Source organism: Raphanus sativus, chromosome 3 (genome assembly GCF_000801105.2).
Source record: "Raphanus sativus cultivar WK10039 chromosome 3, ASM80110v3, whole genome shotgun sequence".
Lineage (NCBI taxonomy): Eukaryota > Viridiplantae > Streptophyta > Magnoliopsida > Brassicales > Brassicaceae > Raphanus > Raphanus sativus.
In genome coordinates, this window is record NC_079513.1 from 23,436,866 (window position 1) to 23,456,955 (window position 20,090).

A 20,090-nucleotide genomic window follows, 5' to 3' on the forward strand; every position below is an offset into this window, starting at 1 on the left:
AAGCTTGTTTCATTAGATAAAATATTGAAAACTAGATTTTGATACTCACACATTCGTGCGGGTAAACTTTCATTTTATAAATATATATTCATACTATATTTATATAATCATTTTTAGATATATATATATATATTGCTGTTATTTAAAAAATAGATAATATGAATTTTAACATAGGTTAAGAAATTTATTTTTTGTATCACATAATTTTAAAACATTAATTTTTTAAAGGATGAATGATATTTTAGTCCTTTTAAACGGTAAATAATATTTTTTATGTATTAATCTTTAAAATATATTAGTTTAACAATTTAGTTTAAATTTATATCTAATTAATTTATTACTTCTATTTTTATATAATATAGAATATATTATAAATTTAAAAATAGGTTATAATTTTCTTTTATTTTTAGTAAAATTAGTATTAAAATTAGTTTATAATAATATTATACTACTGATTTCAAAATTAATCTACGCATTAATTAAAAAAAATGTAAAATTTTGTTAGATTTTTTCTCAACAGATTTTGTTATTACTAAATTTAAATTTACAGTTAAAATTGATTTATAAGTGATATCCTTATAATTACTATTTTTAATGCAAATTGTCAAGTGAACGAATATTATGAACTTGGCGAGACTCCTAGATCATAGTAAGAATGGACTAAACCCAATGGCCAAACAAAATTCTTTTGGTTCGCTGTTTTGTGATTACAAGTTGTAAGTGCGCGAGCAGGGGCTTTGCGACTGCGTTTCCACTGCCCGATGATGATCGCTGGGGGAAAATATCTCACCAACCGGGACCTGCTGATGCCGAAGTGCTCTTCTCTTTCTAGAAAACTAAAGAACAAGGATATGGTTGTGATCAGCTTAGCTAAACTTATGAGATTAGAAAAAGTTTCAAAAAAAAAACTTATGAGATTCGTAAATTAGTGAGAGACGTCACAAGAATATGGATATTCTCATGAGCTCTTGTTGGTGCTAATCGACATGTTCAAGTTTAAAACCAAAAAGGTATTAGTCTTATGTGTTATTTATGTTTTCTTATACTTATTTGAAAATAACTATTAAGGCATATAATTTCATTTTGTTTATATATATAATATGTGTGTTTTGTTTGTAAATTATAAATAAATATTACAAAATAGTTATAAAATCAGATTTACCGTATCGTATCATACACGCATTTCTACGTGCGTTATGGTGCTATATCTGGTGGCTATTGTAGACATTCCCTTGATTACGACGGTGGAGCACTAGGAGATGATTGTTTGTTGCCTTGGTTTTTGATATCCTCTTATTGTTTCATCTTTACGTCTTGCATGGGAAAGAACTAGGAAAACAGCCTCCTTTTTAGAATGCCCTTTTTATACTAGGAAAAACATTGACTTACCAAAAAAAACATTGACTTACCAAAAAGTCTTTTTTTTTGTTTTATGGTTTGTGTTTTTGATTATATATTTGATGGATTCTAGAAAAATAAAAACTTTGAAAGGTAAAAGATCTCTATTGAACTTAGTCATTAGCCAATAAACTTAATTATACAAAAAACTATAAAAGGTTTTAAGCCAATATTTTCTTCCGTGAAGATTCTTGGAGTACCAACAAAGTTGTACCTTGCTCTACTGTTCTTGATAATGATGGTCGAGCATTGGTATCCTCTGAGTTATCTTCTTCGTCAAAGTCTTGCATGGCAGAGTTGCACCCTAAAACACGTGGACTTGACGAAGTCTTTATTTGTAAACTTCTGATTTCTAGCTTTTTTATATATTATCGCATCATCTTCCGCATAGTTGCGGTACTTTTTCCTGAGGAAGTAGGTGACTATGGAGATATTTCTTACGCTTTTGTTGGTGCTAGGCGTCATCCATCTTGTTCAAGCACAGAATCAACAAGGTATTCTTCTTCTTCTTCACCTTCTTCGGTCGAGAAATGCTTTTGCTTAACTAGTTCTCTCTTTTAACGATCAAATATGTTTGCAGGGTTTATTAATTTGGACTGCGGACTACCTGCCAGTGAACCGTCTCCTTACCTTCAGTCTGAAACCGGATTGCAGTTCTCTTCGGACGCAAAGTTCATCCAAAGCGGAGAAATTGCTACAGTCCAATCCCAAACAAATCTACGGAATACTTTGAAGCCATACATGACGCTGAGATTTTTTCCAGAAGGAACACGTAACTGCTACAATCTACCCGTCGACAAGGGAAGGAAGTATTTGATCAAGGCTTGGTTTTTATACGGAAATTATGATAGTCGTGACATCAAACCCAAGTTTGATTTGTATCTTGGACCAAATCTATGGGCCACGGTGGATATTCAAAACATAGAGGGAAATAGTACAGCTCAAGAGATCTTACACGTCCCAACATCAAACTCACTGCAGATTTGTCTTGTTAAGAATGGGATAACTACTCCGTTTATATCCTCTCTGGAACTACGGCCGTTGGGAAACGATTCTTATATCACTCAGTTTGGTTCCCTCAAGCTTAGACGGCGAATATATTACACCAAGTCAGAGAATAATTACATAAGGTAACCTAAAACTAAAAAATATATTTTTTAAAAATATTATTAAACTCACATAAAATATAAAAATAAACTATATATAGTTCTATCAATATAAGTGTATATATGTATATAACAGACCGGGTCAGATATTCCTTCTTCAAAATATTAGAGGATCTTATTGGATCAATTATTTGAGAGAATATCAGTCTTTTTCTCAAATCCCCTCTTATTATGTATAAAATTTATATTCTATATGGAATCCAAGTTTATTGTATGTCATGTGTATAAGTTTTTTAAAATTCCAGCTTATTGTAAAATATGGATTTTGTCATCAGAATCTTTTTTTTGGAGCAATTTTGTCATCAGAATCTATCAAATGATATTTGTTGGAGTTCATATGATATTTATAACAACACCTCATATGATGGTAATCAAAACTATTTATAAAACAAAATTTTACTTCACTTTTGCAAAATTAAAAATTTACTTCACATTTGTTTAAGGAAAATATTTTTTTCTAAATGCTTTTTTAAATTGATATTTAAAATATTCTATATATTTCATAAAAAGATAAAAAAATCAAATTTTAGTAATTTTTAAAATAAATTAACTTAGAAAGAATAATTTAAATACATATTTCAAATTTAAAAAGTATTTAAAAAACTCTAAAATTTTCAAAAATACTTAATACTTCTAACAAATATTTTTAATATATAATCAAATTCAGATTTTTTAGATTTTACTCAAATTTTGAATTCTTTCAAATCTTTTATCCAATAGCACCTTTTTAATATTTATAATCTGATTTATTTTTACGAATATTGCATATTAATATTTAATTTATTTTGGAATGTTACAGATATCCAAATGTTATGGTTCGAATAAAAACAAATTAACAAATCAAAACAACTTTTACTTATATTTTCTCCGGCCCTAGTCCAAATGGGTTTTAGATCCTCTACCATAAAGTTTAAACTGTTTTAAATTGTTTTTTAGGAGAAGAGACCCTTCCAACATGGATTGGATCCATGGTCCCTTTTTATTCTACTAGGTAATCAAAGGATTTTATGACTATCCAATAAATCAACAGTCAATCCAACGTTTTCCCTTCTTAAATATATGTTTTTAGTGCTTCGGTTATGCAATGATGTTTCTTAATGATGCTCTGTTGACTGTTTTCCTCTGACGAAGAAAGGATTTTTTAATCCTCTATAAATTAGTAAAGAAAATGAACACGTGATGTTCATGAATTTGATATATTTTCAATTTGATGAGAATCTATCAGCCAAGGCGAACGAAAATGATCATACGTCATAACAATCTTATTTACGTACTAATGAATATCGTGCACACCCTTAGGTACCCGGACGATGCATATGATCGGCTATGGAATGCGCGTTCTCTGGCGCGGTTGACCTACATATCCACCACTAGCGATGTTTCTAATGGAATTTACAATCTACCAAAATCTGTGCTACAAAATGCTGCCACGCCCACTAATGCTAGTCTGCCATGGACGATTGAATGGACTCGAGAAAATCCTGATGACCAATTTTATGTGTATTTACACTTTGCAGAGATCCAAGACTTGCAGGCCAATGAAACCAGGGAATTTTCCGTGCTCTTGGATGGGAATTTGTTTGCTAACCCGGTAATTCCTAAAAAGTTTGAAATAACAACTATCCAGAGCCAGTACCCGAGGACGTGTGAAAGAGAGAACTGCAGTTTGCAACTGACAAGAACCCCGAGATCTACTCTTCCACCTCTACTTAACGCTTATGAAATCTATAGAGTCATCCAGTTTGTGCAGCCCGAAACAAATGAAGCTGAAGGTACGTTTTTGTATGTTTGAACAAGTCGCAGTTAAACACAACAACTTGTATTAGCTTTAGATAAGGCCAGCTAAGATTTTGGGGGCCATTGACATTTAATAAAAAACTTCTTAAAAAAATTTAAACAGTTTGAGAATGTATATGTATATATATATTACTTCATAATTTTGGAGGTTAAGATCAGTGTTTTAGTGGGATGTGTCCAAAACGGGTCTTGACTTTAACTTATTTGTATGTCAGTGGTTGCTTTAAAAGGTATCCAAGAAACCTATAGATTGATTAAGATCAACTGGCAAGGTGATCCATGTGTCCCTCGACACCTTATGTGGGATGGTTTAACCTGCAGTAACACAACTATATCCAGACCACCAAGAGTCACCTCTTTGTAAGTCCTAAACATCTCTAGGCACAGACATTCTTCAAAAATCTGTTACTAATATATGACCATCGACCATTTAAATGTGTGTTTTAACTTGTCACCAGAAACTTGTCTTCTACTGGTTTAACTGGAACCATAGCAGCTGCCATCCAAAACCTTACGCAGCTTGAAACACTGTAAGTATGTTCACTGAATGTTGAAGACAGAAACCTGTTGATACATGGATAATAATTAAACTGAAGAATCTATGTTTTTTGTTCTATGATGCAAACTTTAGGGACTTGTCAAATAATAAGTTGACTGGAGAGGTGCCGGAATTTCTAGGCAACATAAAATCGTTGTTGTTCATGTAAGTTTCTCTCAACATGCTTGATGATGGATTTTCACCTCAAATCATATTTGCCCATGTAAAAGATTGCTCATTTTCACAGAGACTTGAGCGGGAACGATCTCAATGGTTCAATACCTCAATCGCTTCAGAGTAAAGGCATAGAGCTACTGTAAGAATTATCATACTATCAAATCCTTTTTCCATATGAGACAACTTGAGCTTCCCTTTTTTTTTCTTTTTTTGAACACAACTTGAGCTTCCCCAAAACCTAAGCTCTAAACCATCAACCTTCGTTGTCTTGTAGTCTCCATGGAAACCCAAGGCTATGTCAGACAAAATCATGCACAAAACCACAAAGCAAGGACTTTCCGGTGGTAGTTGTTGCAACTGTGGCTTCTGTGATCATTCTCATTGTCGTTTTGGTTCTTGTTTTTCTTCTTGTTTCCAGAAAGAAAAACCAATACACTACTATGCAAGGTAACTCTCACCTTGACAATAAAGCATTTAGAGCCTCACTCTCATGCGAACACTCTTGTTTACAACTCCTAATGTTTCTCTTATATATACACAGCTCAACAATTACCATCAAGTACGACGGCGATGTTGAACATTACAAATGCTAGTTCACACGAACCGTTAAATGAGATTAAAAGGAGAATGTTTACATATTCAGAGGTCATTAAAATGACAAATAACTTCCAAAACAATTTAGGTAAAGGAGGGTTTGGTATGGTGTATCATGGTTTTGTAAATGGTACTAAACAAGTGGCCGTTAAAGTACTCTCCCAATTTTCAACACAAGGCTATAAAGAATTTAAAGCAGAGGTATTCATAGTTATGTAATCTTCTCAACTAAATTATGATTGGTTTGTCGCATCACAAATGTTGTGGATTCGATATATTCTTGACATGATTTTTACTCTTACCTTAGGTTGATCTTCTTCTGAGAGTGCACCATACAAATTTGGTGACCCTCGTAGGGTATTGCTATGAAGGAGATCACTTGGCTCTCATCTATGAGTTTTTGCCCAATGGGGACTTGAAACAACATTTGACCGGTAATAGTTTACTACTGATTTCACGTGTAGCATTAGCTCTTGCAACTCAAAAGTTTGAACGGATCTAACTATCTAGCATACAGGAAAAGGAGGTCGACCCATCATCAACTGGAGTATTCGACTAGGAATAGCTTTGGAGGCAGCATTAGGTTCGTACTATTAAATCAAACACCAAGATACCATTGGGTTTACAAGAAATAAGTTAAAATAGATGATACCATTTTATAGGATTGGAGTACTTACATATTGGATGCACACCGCCCATGGTTCATAGAGATGTCAAAACTGCCAACATATTGCTAGACGATAATTTCAAGGCCAAACTTGCTGATTTTGGGCTCTCAAGATCTTTCCAGAGTGGAATCGAATCTCATGATTCCACGGCAATTGCTGGTACTCCTGGATACCTTGATCCTGAGTAAGTATTAATATTAGTTTTGTCATACATACATACAGTTAAAAGCTTGATCTTACACTTTCTTAACTGTTATAAAATATATACTATGTTGGTGTCTTGCAGATATAACCATTCAGGTCGATTGGGTGAGAAAAGTGATGTCTACAGCTTTGGGATAGTGTTGTTGGAGATGATCACAAATCAACCTGTGATTAGTCAGACAACGTCTGAAAATTCTCACATAACAAAATGGGTGAGCTCTAAGCTTATCTGTGGTGATATTATTGAGATTATGGATCCAAACCTTCGCAAGGATTATGACTCTAGTTCTGCATGGAGAGCTGTTGAGCTGGCAATGTCATGTGCAAATCCTTCTTACTCAAAACGACCATCCATGTCCCAGGTGATTAACGAGCTAAAAGAGTGTATCATGTGTGAAAACTCAAGGATAAGTAATAATCAAGGCTTGGAATCTCAAGCAATAAACATTGGCTTGGACTCTTCGGTGGTTCCTAAGGCAAGATAGTTTTCAGTGTTTGTCCACTTGTGGTATTAATGAAGAAAGCAATAGATCGATAATTAGTTACATTTTTAGCAAAATTTGTAAACTAGTCGACGATCATCTTTATGTTTGTAGTTACTTTTACTTTGTGCACTTGTTTACTCTTGAGTTCCCTGAAAGTTAACAAAATTAAACTAACTTGAGAAACATATGCAGGAAATCTAAAAGATACTCCTTGCTTGAACATTTGAAATAATTAGGTCTCTCGATCCTGAACAGTTATTCATACTACGGCACACTAATGTCAATTAGCAAGTTCTTGGTAACGATGTTTAAAAAATTTCCCCATTGTGAAATTTCACCCGGAAAGGCATTTTTACTCTTTCTTTTCATTGACTTAAGGAAGTCTTTGTTTTGCTGTCTTGTTTTGATTTTTTTGATATAATTACCTGAACAGTGGTTTTCTAGTCTTTTTTTTGCCTTGGACGTAAGAGAATAGGGAGAGTTCACTTTGGCTTTTGTTTGTCCCAAGCAGAAATATCGGCCTTGGAACTACGTCCAGTTAAGTGATGATTCTTATATTACTACGTTCCTTGAATCTTTTCTTTCGGATATACTTTACCAGTTTAGAGATTTACATAAGGTTATTCAACTTTAATTCAATATTACTCTTCCTTCGTGCTCTATTGTTTTACCAAAAAAGGCTGTGATTTCTTAGTCACTTATATCTACTCTTAAACAAAAGCATTAGGTCTGAGTTTCAAAAAACAAAAAAAACAAAAGCATTAGGCTCAACTTAACAGACTCAAAAATGAGTGAGATATATCAAACACTGAAAGGACATTCTTGTTGGACTCGTCGTTTTTTTTGTGTTCAACTTGTTGGACTGTCTTAAATTTGTTATATAATTGATTGTCCTTTGATGTACCAATTTTATTTATTGCACAACGCGCTTCTGTGTCTGCTCCTTATTAATCTTCACCTGCTTTCCTTGGTGAAGCTTTGCACTTGAAAACACATTTACTCCTTTTCACCGTTGACTCGTCAGAAGTCTTTCATTGTTAGTCTTGCCTCTTGCATGGAAAAGTACTAGGAGACACATTGACTTACAAAAGTCTTCTGTTTTGTATTTTTGCTTATATATTTGATATAAAAAGAATTATATTTGATAGATATTAATTAGAAATAAAAAAAAGTAAACAGGTTAAACAATCTCTCGCTTTTGTTGGTGCTAGGCGTCATTCACCTTGTTAGATGACTATGGAGATATTTCTTTCGCTTTTGTTGGTGCTAGGCGTCATTCATCTTGTTCAAGCACAGAGCCAACGAGGTATTCTTCTTCTTCTTCACCTTCTTCGGTCGACATGTTAGTACTTAACCAATTCCCTCTTTTAACTATCAAATATGTTTACAGGGTTTATTAGTTTGGACTGCGGACTACCTGCGAATGAGCCGTCTTCATACACTGAGCCGAACACTGGACTGGAGTTCACTTCTGACGCAGGGTTCATCCAAAGCGGAGAAATTGGTAAAAGTAAAACAATACCACGTATAGGATATGGATATCCCTTGAAGCCGTACACGACGCTGAGATTTTTTCCAGAAGGAACACGGAACTGCTACAATCTACCCGTCGACAAGGGAAGGAAGTATTTGATCAAGGCTTGGTTTAGATACGGAAATTATGATGGTCGTGACATTAAACCCAGATTTGATCTGTATCTTGGACCAAATCTATGGGCCACGGTGGATATGCAAGACGAAGATAGTACAAGCGAAGAGATCTTACATGTCCCAACATCAGACTCGCTGCAGATTTGTCTTGTTAAGAATGGGACAACTACACCGTTCATATCATCTTTGGAACTACGGCCGTTGGGAAACAATTCTTCTATCGCCCAGGATGATTCTCTCAAGCTTATACGTCGAATATATTTTACCGAGTCAGAGAACTACATAAGGTAACGTAACTTCAACCCGACGTTTTCTCTTCTTAATGCTCTGTTTTCCTATTTAAAAGAAAAGACTATTATACAATTTTCTACGATAAGTAAACAAAATGATCATAACAATGTTATATTTACTTACTAACGAATATCTTGCCAACCCTTAGGTACCCGGACGATGCATACGATCGGCTATGGAGTCCGCTTTCTTCGTCGAGTTTGACCCACATATCAACCACTAGAGATGTTTCTAATAGTGGAAGTTACAATGTACCAAAAGCCGTGCGACAAAATGCTGCCAGGCCAACTAATGCTAGTGAGCCATTGACGATTGAATGGACTCGAGAAAGTCCTAATGACCAATTTTACATGTATGAACACTTTGCAGAGATCCAAGACTTGCAGGCCAGTGAAATCAGGGAATTCGTAGTGTCCTTTAATGGAATTAGTATTTCTGACCCAGTAACCCCTGCAAAGATTGAAATGACAACTCTGGGAAGCCGTATCCCGGTGAACTTTGAAGGAGAGATATGCAGTTTGCAACTGACACGAACCAGGAGATCTACTCTTCCACCTCTACTTAACGCTTATGAGATCTATAGAGTCATCCAATTTATGCAACCCGAAACAGATGAAACTGACGGTACGTTTTTGTTATGTTTGAAGTCACAACTAACACACTAACATCTGTATTAACTTTAGTATGCTCATAATTTGTATGGCAGCGGTTGCTTTAAAAAGTATCCAAGACACATATAAACTGATTAGAATCAACTGGCAAGGTGATCCATGTGTCCCTCAACACCTTATGTGGGATGGTTTAAACTGCAGCGACCCAATTATCTCCACGTCACCAAGAGTCACCTCTTTGTAAGTCCTAACTTCGCTAACGTACACACATTCTTCAAAATCTGTTAGTAATCGTATGACCATCGAACTGTTGAATATGCTTTTCAACTTTTCACCAGAAACTTGTCTTCTATTGGTTTAACTGGAACCATATCAGCTGCCATCCAAAACTTTACGAAGCTTGAAACACTGTAAGTATGTTCACTACTTGTTGAAGATAAAAGCCTGTTGATATAGATCATAGTAATTACACTGAAGAATCTCTGTTTTTTTTTGGTTCTACGATCCAATCATTAGGGACTTGTCGAACAATAACTTGACTGGAGGGGTGCCAGACTTTCTAGGCAACATGAAATCGTTATTGGTCATGTAAGTTCCTACCAAAATATTCTCTTATTCTCCTAAAACCCAACCCCATATCATATGGTTGTTTTCAACAGAAACTTAAGCAGGAACAATCTCAGTGGTTCAATTCCTCGAGCTCTTCAAAGGGAAGGACTAAAACTACTGTAAGAAAATATCCACATAGACAAAAAAAAAACTAAAAAGCTCTCCACATAGATGTGTAAACTTTTCTCAGTTGTTATCCACAACCCTTTTGTGCATTTGATGTCCTGAACAACCCCTTTTTTTTCTTGTAGCGTTGAAGGAAACCCAAGGCTTTGTCTCTCTGATTCATGTAAAAAACTACATAAGAAGAAATTAATTGTGCTAATTGTTGCATCAGTTGCTTCTGCAGCCATTGTCATTGCTGTATTGATTCTTCTATCTGTACTCAAGAAGGGAAAGCCAGCGATTCTACGAGGTATTTGCAAAAAGACATCAAATAAGACACACATATAAAGTGTGAATGTGGTTGCTATGTTGCATGCACTAACACATGATAAACGAATAAAAAATGATGTGATAACATCCTTAGTCTGGTGTACAGGTCTACACCTTCTACCGAGGACGTCAACTATGAATGTTACATTTGCTGAAAAGAACAGCAGACGGTTCACATATTCAGAGGTCATCAAAATGACAAATAACTTCCAACGAGTTTTAGGTAAAGGAGGGTTCGGCATGGTGTATCACGGTTCTGTAAATGGTGCTGAACAAGTGGCCGTTAAAGTACTCTCTCAATCTTCAACTCAGGGATATAAAGAATTCAAAGCCGAGGTATTCGTAGTTCTGTAATCACCAATGAGTTGCTTTTATCACCAATTATGTATTTTCATATTTTCTTGGCATGATTGTTACCTTAGGTTGATCTTCTTCTGAGAGTTCACCATACAAATTTGGTGAGTCTAGTCGGATATTGCTACGAAGGAGATCACTTGGCCCTCATTTATGAGTTTCTGCCCAATGGAGACTTAAAACAACATTTGTCAGGTAGCATTTTCTAGTGCCTTTTACATGAAAACTCGCGTGGGACTAACAATAATATACAGGAAAAGGAGGTAGATCCATCATCAACTGGAGTACTCGACTACAAATAGCTTTGGAGGCAGCATCAGGTTCATACTGAGTTTAAATAAATAAAAAACTACAGGGAAATATATGGGTTCATTTGTGCTTACAGCAAATCAGTTGACATAAATGATTTTGTTGCATAGGATTGGAGTACTTACATATTGGATGCACACCACCGATGGTTCATAGAGACGTTAAAACTGCCAACATATTGTTGGATGCCAATTTCAAGGCTAAACTTGCTGATTTTGGGCTCTCTAGATCTTTCCAAGGTGGAGGCGAATCTCAGGACACAGCAGTTGCTGGTACTATAGGATACCTTGATCCCGAGTAAGTATTACTAGTTTTGCCTTTTTGGTATACTTTGTTCTGAAACTTCATTTTCCTTCTTCGGTGGTTAAAAAGTATGTACTATGATATTGTCTTGCAGATATAACCATTCGGGTCGATTGGGTGAGAAGAGTGATGTCTATAGTTTCGGGATAGTATTGTTGGAGATGATCACAAACCAACCTGTGATTAATCAAACCTCTGGATATCCTCACATAACACAATGGGTTGGCTTTGAGCTTAACCGAGGTGATATTGTTGAGATTATGGATCCAAACCTTCACAAAGATTACGACTTTAATTCTGCATGGAGAGCTCTTGAGCTGGCAATGGTATGTGCAAATCCTTCTTCTTCAAAGAGACCAACCATGTCTCAGGTTATTCACGAGATAAAAGAGTGCATTGTGTGTGCAAAGTCGGGGATGAGTAAGAATCAAGGGTTAGAACCTCAAGAAATAACGAGCGCCGACACTTCCATGGTTCCCACTGCAAGATAGTTCTGAGTGTTGTCTTCTCTTATCACCCAAAACAGTAATATAGCTACATTTTAAGGAATGTTATTGTTCTGCATGTCCAGACAATATTCTCTGTTCTTTTGGTTTCTTCATGTGTCTTGAGTACCACAAAACAGGTCATGTTTCTGTGTTTACTCTTGAGTGTCACGCCTTGAAATTTGCAAGTGGCTAGTGCACTCAGAAAAAAAAAAAATGAAAGCATGTAATATGTACTATATTGCTACATGAGCCACATTCCTTTTTTCTTTTGAGTGTCACGCAATGAAAATTCATAAGATGCTGATGATTAATTATTCTAATTTCAATCTTTGTGAAATGTCAACTAATGATACGGACCAAGTATAAGTTCTGGTTGCAACATGTAATTTATTAATCTCAGTGAACGCATATTAAAAAGTTCAAAAATTTTGGCGCAAAACCAGTTTTAACCTCCTAAAAAAATTGGCGCTTCATTAGCGTCATTCCTCGCGCCTCGTGTAAATGAAAAACGAATTCTGATTGGCTCATATTATCAACACGTGGATCACTAATATACACCGTTGATTAAAATAAATCGACGACTCACACATCTCCTCGTTGTATACACGGATCGACAATCTGAGCCGTTAGATCGATCTGATTTCCAAATTACAAGGCTCCTCGTATTTCCTATAAAATCGATTTTCCACATCTTGCCTCTGCACAATTCAACTCTAACTTCGATTCTTCTTCAGCACCAAACTTTCTCAATCGAAAAAAAAACATGTCGGGTCGTGGAAAGGGAGGAAAGGGTTTGGGGAAAGGAGGAGCCAAGCGTCACAGGAAGGTTCTGAGAGACAACATCCAAGGAATCACCAAGCCTGCGATTCGGAGGTTGGCTCGTAGAGGTGGAGTCAAGCGTATCAGTGGTCTCATCTACGAGGAGACGCGTGGCGTCCTCAAGATCTTTTTGGAGAACGTCATCCGCGACGCAGTCACTTACACCGAGCACGCTAGGAGGAAGACGGTGACCGCCATGGACGTCGTCTATGCTCTGAAGAGGCAGGGGAGGACTCTCTACGGTTTCGGCGGTTAAGGGTGTTTTCAGATCCGCGTTTGCGTTTCTGTGTTTTCTTTTCTGGGGACTTCTAATCGAGTCATGTTTCTCATTAGCGTTTGCGTTTGAATTATGTTTGGGTACGAGCGTTTATGTGCTGCGGTAGCGTTTCGTTTTATATGTAATTAGGGCCTTTTATTAGCGATGCAATGTCGAATCAATCCATGGTTAAGTTTCTGGTGAAATATAATTCGAATTTGTTGCCCAAAAAAAAAAATATAATTCGAATTTATTTTTCCACAAAGTCAATCTAATCGCTCTTCAGATTTCACCATCTGCAAGAAGACTTTACTCATTACAACACCTGAAATATGATTAAACGTGATTCTTCTTCTAGGTAATTCAATTCAAGCTTCAATGCATACTCGATCAGACTCATGTTAGTACTGTTGTATTCTGAAGGATTCTGGGTCGTGATTAACCAAAGCTTCCTTTGACAGAAGAACTTACATGAGTTTGATCGATCTTTGGTTCCCGTATTAGACAGTACAAAACACTTCAACTGTAGCCATGAGTTCCTCGTCGAGCAATATGTTAAATGATGATAATCACATCCCTGTGGATCGCGGCTTTAGTAACCAGTGTGTAGATAATGCAATTCCCTAGCTGGTCCGATGCACATCTCAAAACTGTTATTTCCAAATCAAGCTAGGTAGACCAGAGCCTTAAGGGTGACTTTTCCAGTGATGAAATGTATTACCAATCGCACGAGACTCTCTGTCAAAGATATAACTCGGAACAAAGTCTAAACCCAAAAAAAAAGACCGGGCATGTTGAAATGGGCCCAAACAATTGTCCGAACTAAGGCTTTTTCTTACACAAACACTCCTGTCTGTTTAGAGTTTGTATGTGGACCCCCCCTCCCTGAAAAATATATTATTATTTTTTTCTCAAATCATTCGCCCAAAAATAAAAACAATATTATAATGTTATATCGGGTTTCCATAATTCTAAATCTTGGCTAGTTCTCTCCTCCCTTCTATATCAGTTTTCGATTTAGGGTACTCAAATCTCTGCGATCAAAATCTCGGCTTTTTGCCGCACCATATAAATCTTTGTTCCGATTCTCAATTCCTTTTCTTCGATTCATCACCCACTGTTCGCAAATCCCTCACTGCTATCCTCTTCTCCCTCCTTTTTGTACTGTGTGAGTGTCTGTGAACATAAATCTCGCGATTCCCTAGGGTTTTCCTACTTCAATTTCACTATTCAAAATCACATCCCCTAGTTCTTTATGTTACTCAGTCCCAAAGGCAGAGTTGATCTTCTGTTGTTGATTGATTTTTTTTTTAGCCGATTTGTCTATGTAGCTATATATATATACTCTGTAAAACTCTTGTGGTACTGCACCATTGTAATTTAAAAAGATCTATGTTTTATTTTGATTGTCAACTTTTTGTCAGTTTTGTTGACTTGTGTGTGTTTTTGTGTATTTCATTTTCAGATTGTTCGAATGATCTTTTGTCTCGCGTGATTTTCAAGCTCCTGCAAATGTCAAACCTTCATGTATACCTTCCCTTTCCCCTCCTAGTAATCATCTATATATATATATATATATATGTCTAACACCCCCTTAAAGCATACGTTAGTGCATCATTTACTTAATTATATATGCGCCAAAATGGTTGTGTTGTTTTGCTTTTTGCAGTCATCTCTCAATGGTTCAGCTTCCAATTTGCCAGATGGGTCCGGCAGATCTTTTCCTGGTTCCTATTCCGGACAGTCTGGTGCACCTTCTCCTGCTTTTCATCATTCTGGTGGTCTGTGATACTTACCTTGACACCTTTTTTTTTATATATTTTGCTCTGTACTGATGATTTCTTAAATCTGAACTTATGTTTTTCTTTCGTTGCAGGGAATCTTCAGGGACTTCATAACCTTCATGGGAGTTATAACCTTCAAGGTACACTTTCGTCAAGAAACTCAAGTATGAATAGTATCCCATCTCCCGGTGTACAACAACAACCTAATGGCAGTTTTTCCAGTGGAAGATTTGCTTCCAGTAACCTTCCTGTTCCTCTCTCTCAGGTGCTTCTTGGTTTAGTATTCTGCGATAACATTAGCTCTTTTTTCTCTTAGTCTTTATCTAATATATTATCAACGGTTGCTCTGTAGTTGTCTCATAATAGCTCACATGGGCACTCGGGAATCCCAAATAGAGGAGGGATTAATGTTGGCAACCCTGGTTTTAGTAGTAACGTCAATGGAGGTGCTGGTTCTGTTCCTGGGATCCTCTCCACTTCTCCAGGGCTCGGTAATAGGAGTAGTGTTCAGATGGGAATGTCCCAGCTGTTGGGAAACGCTGGTCCTCGGATAACGACAAATTCAATGGGGAACATGGTTGGTGGAGGTAACTTGAGGAATATCAGCTCTGGTGGCTTGTCTCTTCCTGGTCTTTCGGCGTCTCGACTAATGGCCGGTAATAGCGGATCCGGACTAGGTGTTCAGGGACAGAACCGCATGATGGGTGGACTTCCTCAAGGTGTTTATGCTTTATCCACTTCTTTCCATTGTGTCTAATCAAGGAACTATGGAAGTCACTTTTTTTTTAACTTTTATGTTTATATGGGTCTTTGGTATAGTAACTAGGAAGTGCTGTTGATAAGTGAAAGAATCATTTCTTAATAGAAACCTAAAATAAGTAACTGTTTGAGGAAGAAAATTATATCACTAGTTGGGCATTTGGGCTTGTTTTTGCTTTTGTTCTATACTTTTTGAGACTTACTTATTAGTATAGGTAGAGAAAGCATACTTTGCAATAAGCTAGCAGCTGCTGGATGTAGATATAGCAAAAATCTGACTGCAAAATTGTAATGGTACAGGATCTCAGGTCATGTCAATGCTGGGGAATTCCTACCATACTGGTGGCGGCCAACTTTCGCAGAACCATCTTCAGTCAGTTAACAATATGATGCTCGGTGATCACTCTAACGACAGTTCACTTTTTGACATCAATAACGATTTCCCCCAGCTGACAAGTCGTCCTGGTTCTGCTGGTGGCACTCAAGGACAACTCGGTAGTCAGTTTAGCTGAAGATCTTTTTAAATTCTTATACTTAATATGAATTAAGTCTTGGAAAAAAAGTATTTTCATTTCATGTTTTGTTCCCTCATACTCTTTGTGGTGCTGTTTCTAGGTTCTTTGAGGAAACAAGGTTTAGGAGTCCCGCTTGCCCAACAAAATCAGGAGTTCCGCATTCAAAATGAGGACTTCCCAGCGTTACCTGGATATAAAGGTGCTCGTCTTTTATTGTGAAAAAATCCTCCCATGCTACTCACCAAATGCTCTAAATACTTGAGAAGTTCGTAATAAATTTTTAACTGCCTTCATACTATATAGCTTTTTGCATCAGAAAGATTCTAAGATGTTCCCGACGCATGTGTTTAAAATGCTATAAGCTAAACTTGCTAATGTCAAAAAGTTTTACTATTGTTAAAAAGTTCCTCCCATGCTATTCACCAGAGTTTCAATAAAGCGCATTTCCAGATGCTCTAACTGCTTAGGAAGTTCATGAAATTCTTTACTGCTTTTATTCTATATAGCTTGTTGCATCAGAAAGATTCTAAGATCCCGACGCATGTGTTTGTAAATGCTATAAGCTAAACTTGCTATATATCATTCACAAGCGTAGTAGATTTTTCGCAGGTGGTAGTTCTGATTATCCAATGGACATGCATCAGAAAGAACAACTCCATGACAATGCTATGTCAATGATGCACTCTCAAAACTTTCCTGTAAGCTTTAAACTGATTCGATATTAGGAAAATGATGTGGTTATTATATGGGGTAATTTATGTTTTGATATTGTAACTATGCAGATGGGTAGATCTGGTGGTTTCAACTTGGGGGAAACATATTCATCACATCGTCCACAACAACAGCCACAACATACTTCATCTGTAAGTAGCAGCTACTAGTATTATCCCTATCTGAAATTCAATCATTGCATATCTCATATAATTGTTATTTTTGATACCAGACTGGTGGGTTACAAGGTCTTGGCTTGAGACCTCTAAACTCTCCCAATCCAGTTTCAAGCAACGGTTACGACCAGCTTATTCAGCAGTATCAGCAGCAGAGACAAAACCAGTCCCAGTTTCCTGTGCAACAAATGTCATCCATGAACCAGTTCAGAGATTCTGAGTTGAAATCGGCACAGGCTGAAGCAGATCCTTTCTGCTTGCTTGGTTTGCTAGAGGTACTAAACGGGAGCAACCCTGAACTGACCTCTCTTGCTCTTGGCATCGACTTAACGACGCTAGGGTTGGATTTGAATTCAACTGGGAAACTTTACAAGACCTTTGCTTCCCCTTGGACCAATGAACCGGCAAAGACTGAGGTCGAGTTCACGGTACCAAGTTGTTACTACGCAACACCACCTCCACCTCTAACGGTAAGTGGTCTCTTATCTTGTGAGTTGCACCACCAACTATGCATTATTTCATTCCTTTTTCTCTAATATGTTATCATTTTCGTTGGTTGTAGAGAGCTAGTTTCAAAAGGTTCTCCTATGAGTTATTGTTCTACACATTTTACAGGTTTGTTAAGAGATCTGTATTCAACATCTTTATGAATCTTTTTGTTTCAATCTAACACATTGATTTGGTTCTAATTATTTTTCCAGTATGCCAAAAGACGAAGCACAGTTATACGCAGCAGATGAACTGTATGTTTTTTTGTATTTCTCTACCAACAATCTTTTGATTATTCATTTACTTCGCTCTCTTGGGATGAGGCTTTGGTTGATTGATATCTTGCAGTTATGAAAGAGGTTGGTTTTACCACAAGGAACTCAGATTATGGTTCTTCAGAGTTGGGGAGCCTTTGGTAAGAACAGCTGCATATGAAAGAGGAACATACGAGTGCCTGGATCCAAACTCGTTCAAAACAGTCAGAAAGGTAAGTCGAAAAAATTGTATATCTTGATGCTTGGATTTGCATTGTAATTAGTCTGTAATGTTTCGTTTTGGGGGATATGATTATTGCAGGAACATTTTGTTGTCCAGTACGAGCACATGGAAAAGAGACCAAGCTTGCTGCAGCATTGAGACTTCAAGTAGGTTTGTTCAATTATTAGCATCTTTACAATGTAAAGCTTTGTTATCTTTTTTTCTTTCTTCTGTTTCATGCAAGCTCAATTATTTAGGATTTCAACAATTTTCAATTTTCAACCGCAGATGACTGCCATATAAAGATTATATTTTAATTTTCTTCTTCTTTTTCAGTGTCTTTTCATAAATGGATATTTTAGTCTCTTGACCAAGCATGCAGGAACGGGTAAATAATTTGGTTATCAATCAATCGAATAAACATGATGGGTCACTGTTATCAGAAAGTTTTGGGGAGTATAATTTGGGTCGTAAGCAAAATACTATTCAAGATTGGTCATAATCAAGAAGGCCATCTTCACTGAGCCCGTATCACAAAGGGAGATATGATACCCAGAGAACAGAAAAAACAACACGTCGTTTATGTGTTTGAACCAAGGAATGCATGTCGTCTCGTGTCAACGACCGAAACTTCCTGAAATGCCAAGAAAACTCTGGTCACTTATAGACTCTAGAAAATAAGCGAAGGTTTTAGAAAAAGTGCACTTTCTAATTCAAGAAACTAGAAGAACGTTCTCTCTTCATCCTCCACTACCCTATATATATCGACCCTCCATCCGATCTAAAACATCAGATCAAAGATAAAAAGAAAGCAAGAATCAAGACCAAGCAAAAGTTAACTCGCTCAAGAAACAACAACAATGTCTCTAGTTCCAAGCCTTTTCGGAGGACGCAGATCAAACGTTTTCGATCCGTTCTCACTAGACGCATGGGATCCTTTTGAAGGGTTCTTCACTCCTTCCGCGTTAGCAAACGCATCCGGTTCGACAGCTCGTGACGTTGCGGCGTTTACAAACGCGAGAGTAGACTGGAAGGAAACGCCGGAGGCACACGTGTTCAAAGCTGATTTACCAGGGCTGAAGAAAGAAGAAGTGAAGGTTGAGGTTGAAGACAAGAACATACTTCAGATCAGCGGGGAGAGGAGCAAGGAGAACGAGGAGAAGAACGACAAGTGGCACCGTGTGGAGAGGGCAAGCGGGAAGTTTATGAGGAGGTTTAAGTTGCCCGAGAATGCGAAAATGGAGGAAGTTAAGGCGACGATGGAGAACGGTGTGCTTACTGTTACGGTGCCGAAAGCGCCTGAGAAGAAGCCTGAAGTCAAGTCTATTGATATCTCTGGCTAAGCCATTGGGGAGGAAGATGAATGATTAATTGAAGATTTGGTGTGTGGGATAATAAAGCGTGTTTGGTTTTAAAGTTTGTGTGCTCTTTTGGTTTGTTATGCTGTGAAATTGTGGCTTTTCTGATACCGTGAATGTAAAAGATGCTATATTACTATGAATAAACGAACATTTCTATGAGTTCAGAGAAAAAAGAAGAGTTCCAGAAAAGAAAAAAAACGAACATTTCTATAATCATGGTTGAATGACATTGTTAGTAAAGATGGGCTGGGCTCATGATGTAAGTAGTTGTTCAAGCTGATAGACAGAAAACTTAGAAAACTGGAGGACCCATTATCACCTTTTGCAGTGGCGGACTTAGAACTTGATTTGAGCAGAACTATGAAATATTGTCTGAGCTTTTATGTAACTTTGAAATTTTAACAAAGATAACCAAAATTACAAATTTATGGGGGATAACTTTCCCACCCACACTCCATGTAGATCAGGAATGAAAAACGTAACAACTAAACAAAACAAGTAAGACACCCATAAGCACTTACTAGTGAATTCAAGATCTTCAGCCCTCCTCCTAGTATGTTTTTAATTTGTTAGGAGGGTTTTCCTGGTCAAATCTTGATTAATCTTATAAGATCCATATAATCCAACCTTTTTTGTCATTATTTCAAAATGAACTAGTATTAATTG

The 20,090-nt window shown here is 36.7% G+C and overlaps 5 protein-coding genes and 1 non-coding gene across 8 annotated transcripts; 5 read left to right on the forward strand and 1 right to left on the reverse strand.

Moving 5' to 3' along the window:
* The first annotated feature begins 1,596 nt into the window (after positions 1 to 1,596).
* On the forward strand, positions 1,597 to 7,156 carry LOC108844627 (probable LRR receptor-like serine/threonine-protein kinase At5g59680). The gene is made up of 13 exons (XM_018617911.2): positions 1,597 to 1,892; positions 1,979 to 2,528; positions 3,864 to 4,336; positions 4,577 to 4,721; positions 4,820 to 4,891; positions 4,993 to 5,064; positions 5,147 to 5,215; positions 5,351 to 5,523; positions 5,618 to 5,871; positions 5,978 to 6,104; positions 6,188 to 6,253; positions 6,333 to 6,522; positions 6,625 to 7,156. The coding sequence occupies exons 1-13, from the start codon at positions 1,823 to 1,825 to the stop codon at positions 7,025 to 7,027; spliced, it is 2,664 nt and encodes an 887-aa protein (XP_018473413.1). The 5' UTR covers positions 1,597 to 1,822; the 3' UTR covers positions 7,028 to 7,156.
* An 882-nt stretch (positions 7,157 to 8,038) lies between these two features.
* Positions 8,039 to 12,343, forward strand: LOC108844763 (receptor-like protein kinase At5g59670). 3 transcript variants are annotated; one of them, XM_057005144.1, is made up of 14 exons: positions 8,039 to 8,089; positions 8,239 to 8,333; positions 8,418 to 8,964; positions 9,117 to 9,592; positions 9,675 to 9,819; positions 9,918 to 9,989; positions 10,096 to 10,167; positions 10,239 to 10,307; positions 10,440 to 10,603; positions 10,730 to 10,959; positions 11,046 to 11,172; positions 11,232 to 11,297; positions 11,397 to 11,583; positions 11,684 to 12,343. In XM_057005144.1, the coding sequence occupies exons 2-14, from the start codon at positions 8,258 to 8,260 to the stop codon at positions 12,078 to 12,080; spliced, it is 2,628 nt and encodes an 875-aa protein (XP_056861124.1). In that variant the 5' UTR covers positions 8,039 to 8,089; positions 8,239 to 8,257; the 3' UTR covers positions 12,081 to 12,343. The 3 variants fall into 3 exon arrangements, with proteins under 3 accessions (XP_056861124.1, XP_018473563.2, XP_018473562.2); XM_018618061.2 differs by lacking the exon at positions 8,039 to 8,089 and having other exon boundaries at positions 8,139 to 8,333; positions 9,117 to 9,265; positions 9,338 to 9,592; XM_018618060.2 differs by lacking the exon at positions 8,039 to 8,089 and having other exon boundaries at positions 8,139 to 8,333.
* A 426-nt stretch (positions 12,344 to 12,769) lies between these two features.
* Positions 12,770 to 13,422, forward strand: LOC108844293 (histone H4). Its single transcript, XM_018617521.2, has one exon. The coding sequence runs from the start codon at positions 12,841 to 12,843 to the stop codon at positions 13,150 to 13,152; it is 312 nt and encodes a 103-aa protein (XP_018473023.1). The 5' UTR covers positions 12,770 to 12,840; the 3' UTR covers positions 13,153 to 13,422.
* Positions 13,423 to 14,119: 697 nt separating this feature from the next.
* On the forward strand, positions 14,120 to 18,393 carry LOC130509315 (probable NOT transcription complex subunit VIP2). The gene is made up of 14 exons (XM_057005145.1): positions 14,120 to 14,320; positions 14,618 to 14,679; positions 14,822 to 14,933; positions 15,029 to 15,201; positions 15,289 to 15,655; positions 15,996 to 16,190; positions 16,311 to 16,409; positions 16,820 to 16,908; positions 16,993 to 17,073; positions 17,154 to 17,567; positions 17,660 to 17,712; positions 17,799 to 17,840; positions 17,935 to 18,073; positions 18,163 to 18,393. The coding sequence occupies exons 2-14, from the start codon at positions 14,665 to 14,667 to the stop codon at positions 18,220 to 18,222; spliced, it is 1,839 nt and encodes a 612-aa protein (XP_056861125.1). The 5' UTR covers positions 14,120 to 14,320; positions 14,618 to 14,664; the 3' UTR covers positions 18,223 to 18,393.
* LOC130510305 (small nucleolar RNA snoR35) lies at positions 14,850 to 14,930 on the reverse strand. The gene has a single exon (XR_008943982.1). It is a non-coding gene; the product is annotated as a small nucleolar RNA snoR35 (small nucleolar RNA).
* A 131-nt stretch (positions 18,394 to 18,524) lies between the features above and the next one.
* On the forward strand, positions 18,525 to 19,600 carry LOC130509316 (18.1 kDa class I heat shock protein). The gene has a single exon (XM_057005146.1). The coding sequence runs from the start codon at positions 18,924 to 18,926 to the stop codon at positions 19,404 to 19,406; it is 483 nt and encodes a 160-aa protein (XP_056861126.1). The 5' UTR covers positions 18,525 to 18,923; the 3' UTR covers positions 19,407 to 19,600.
* The last annotated feature ends 490 nt before the right edge of the window (positions 19,601 to 20,090 follow it).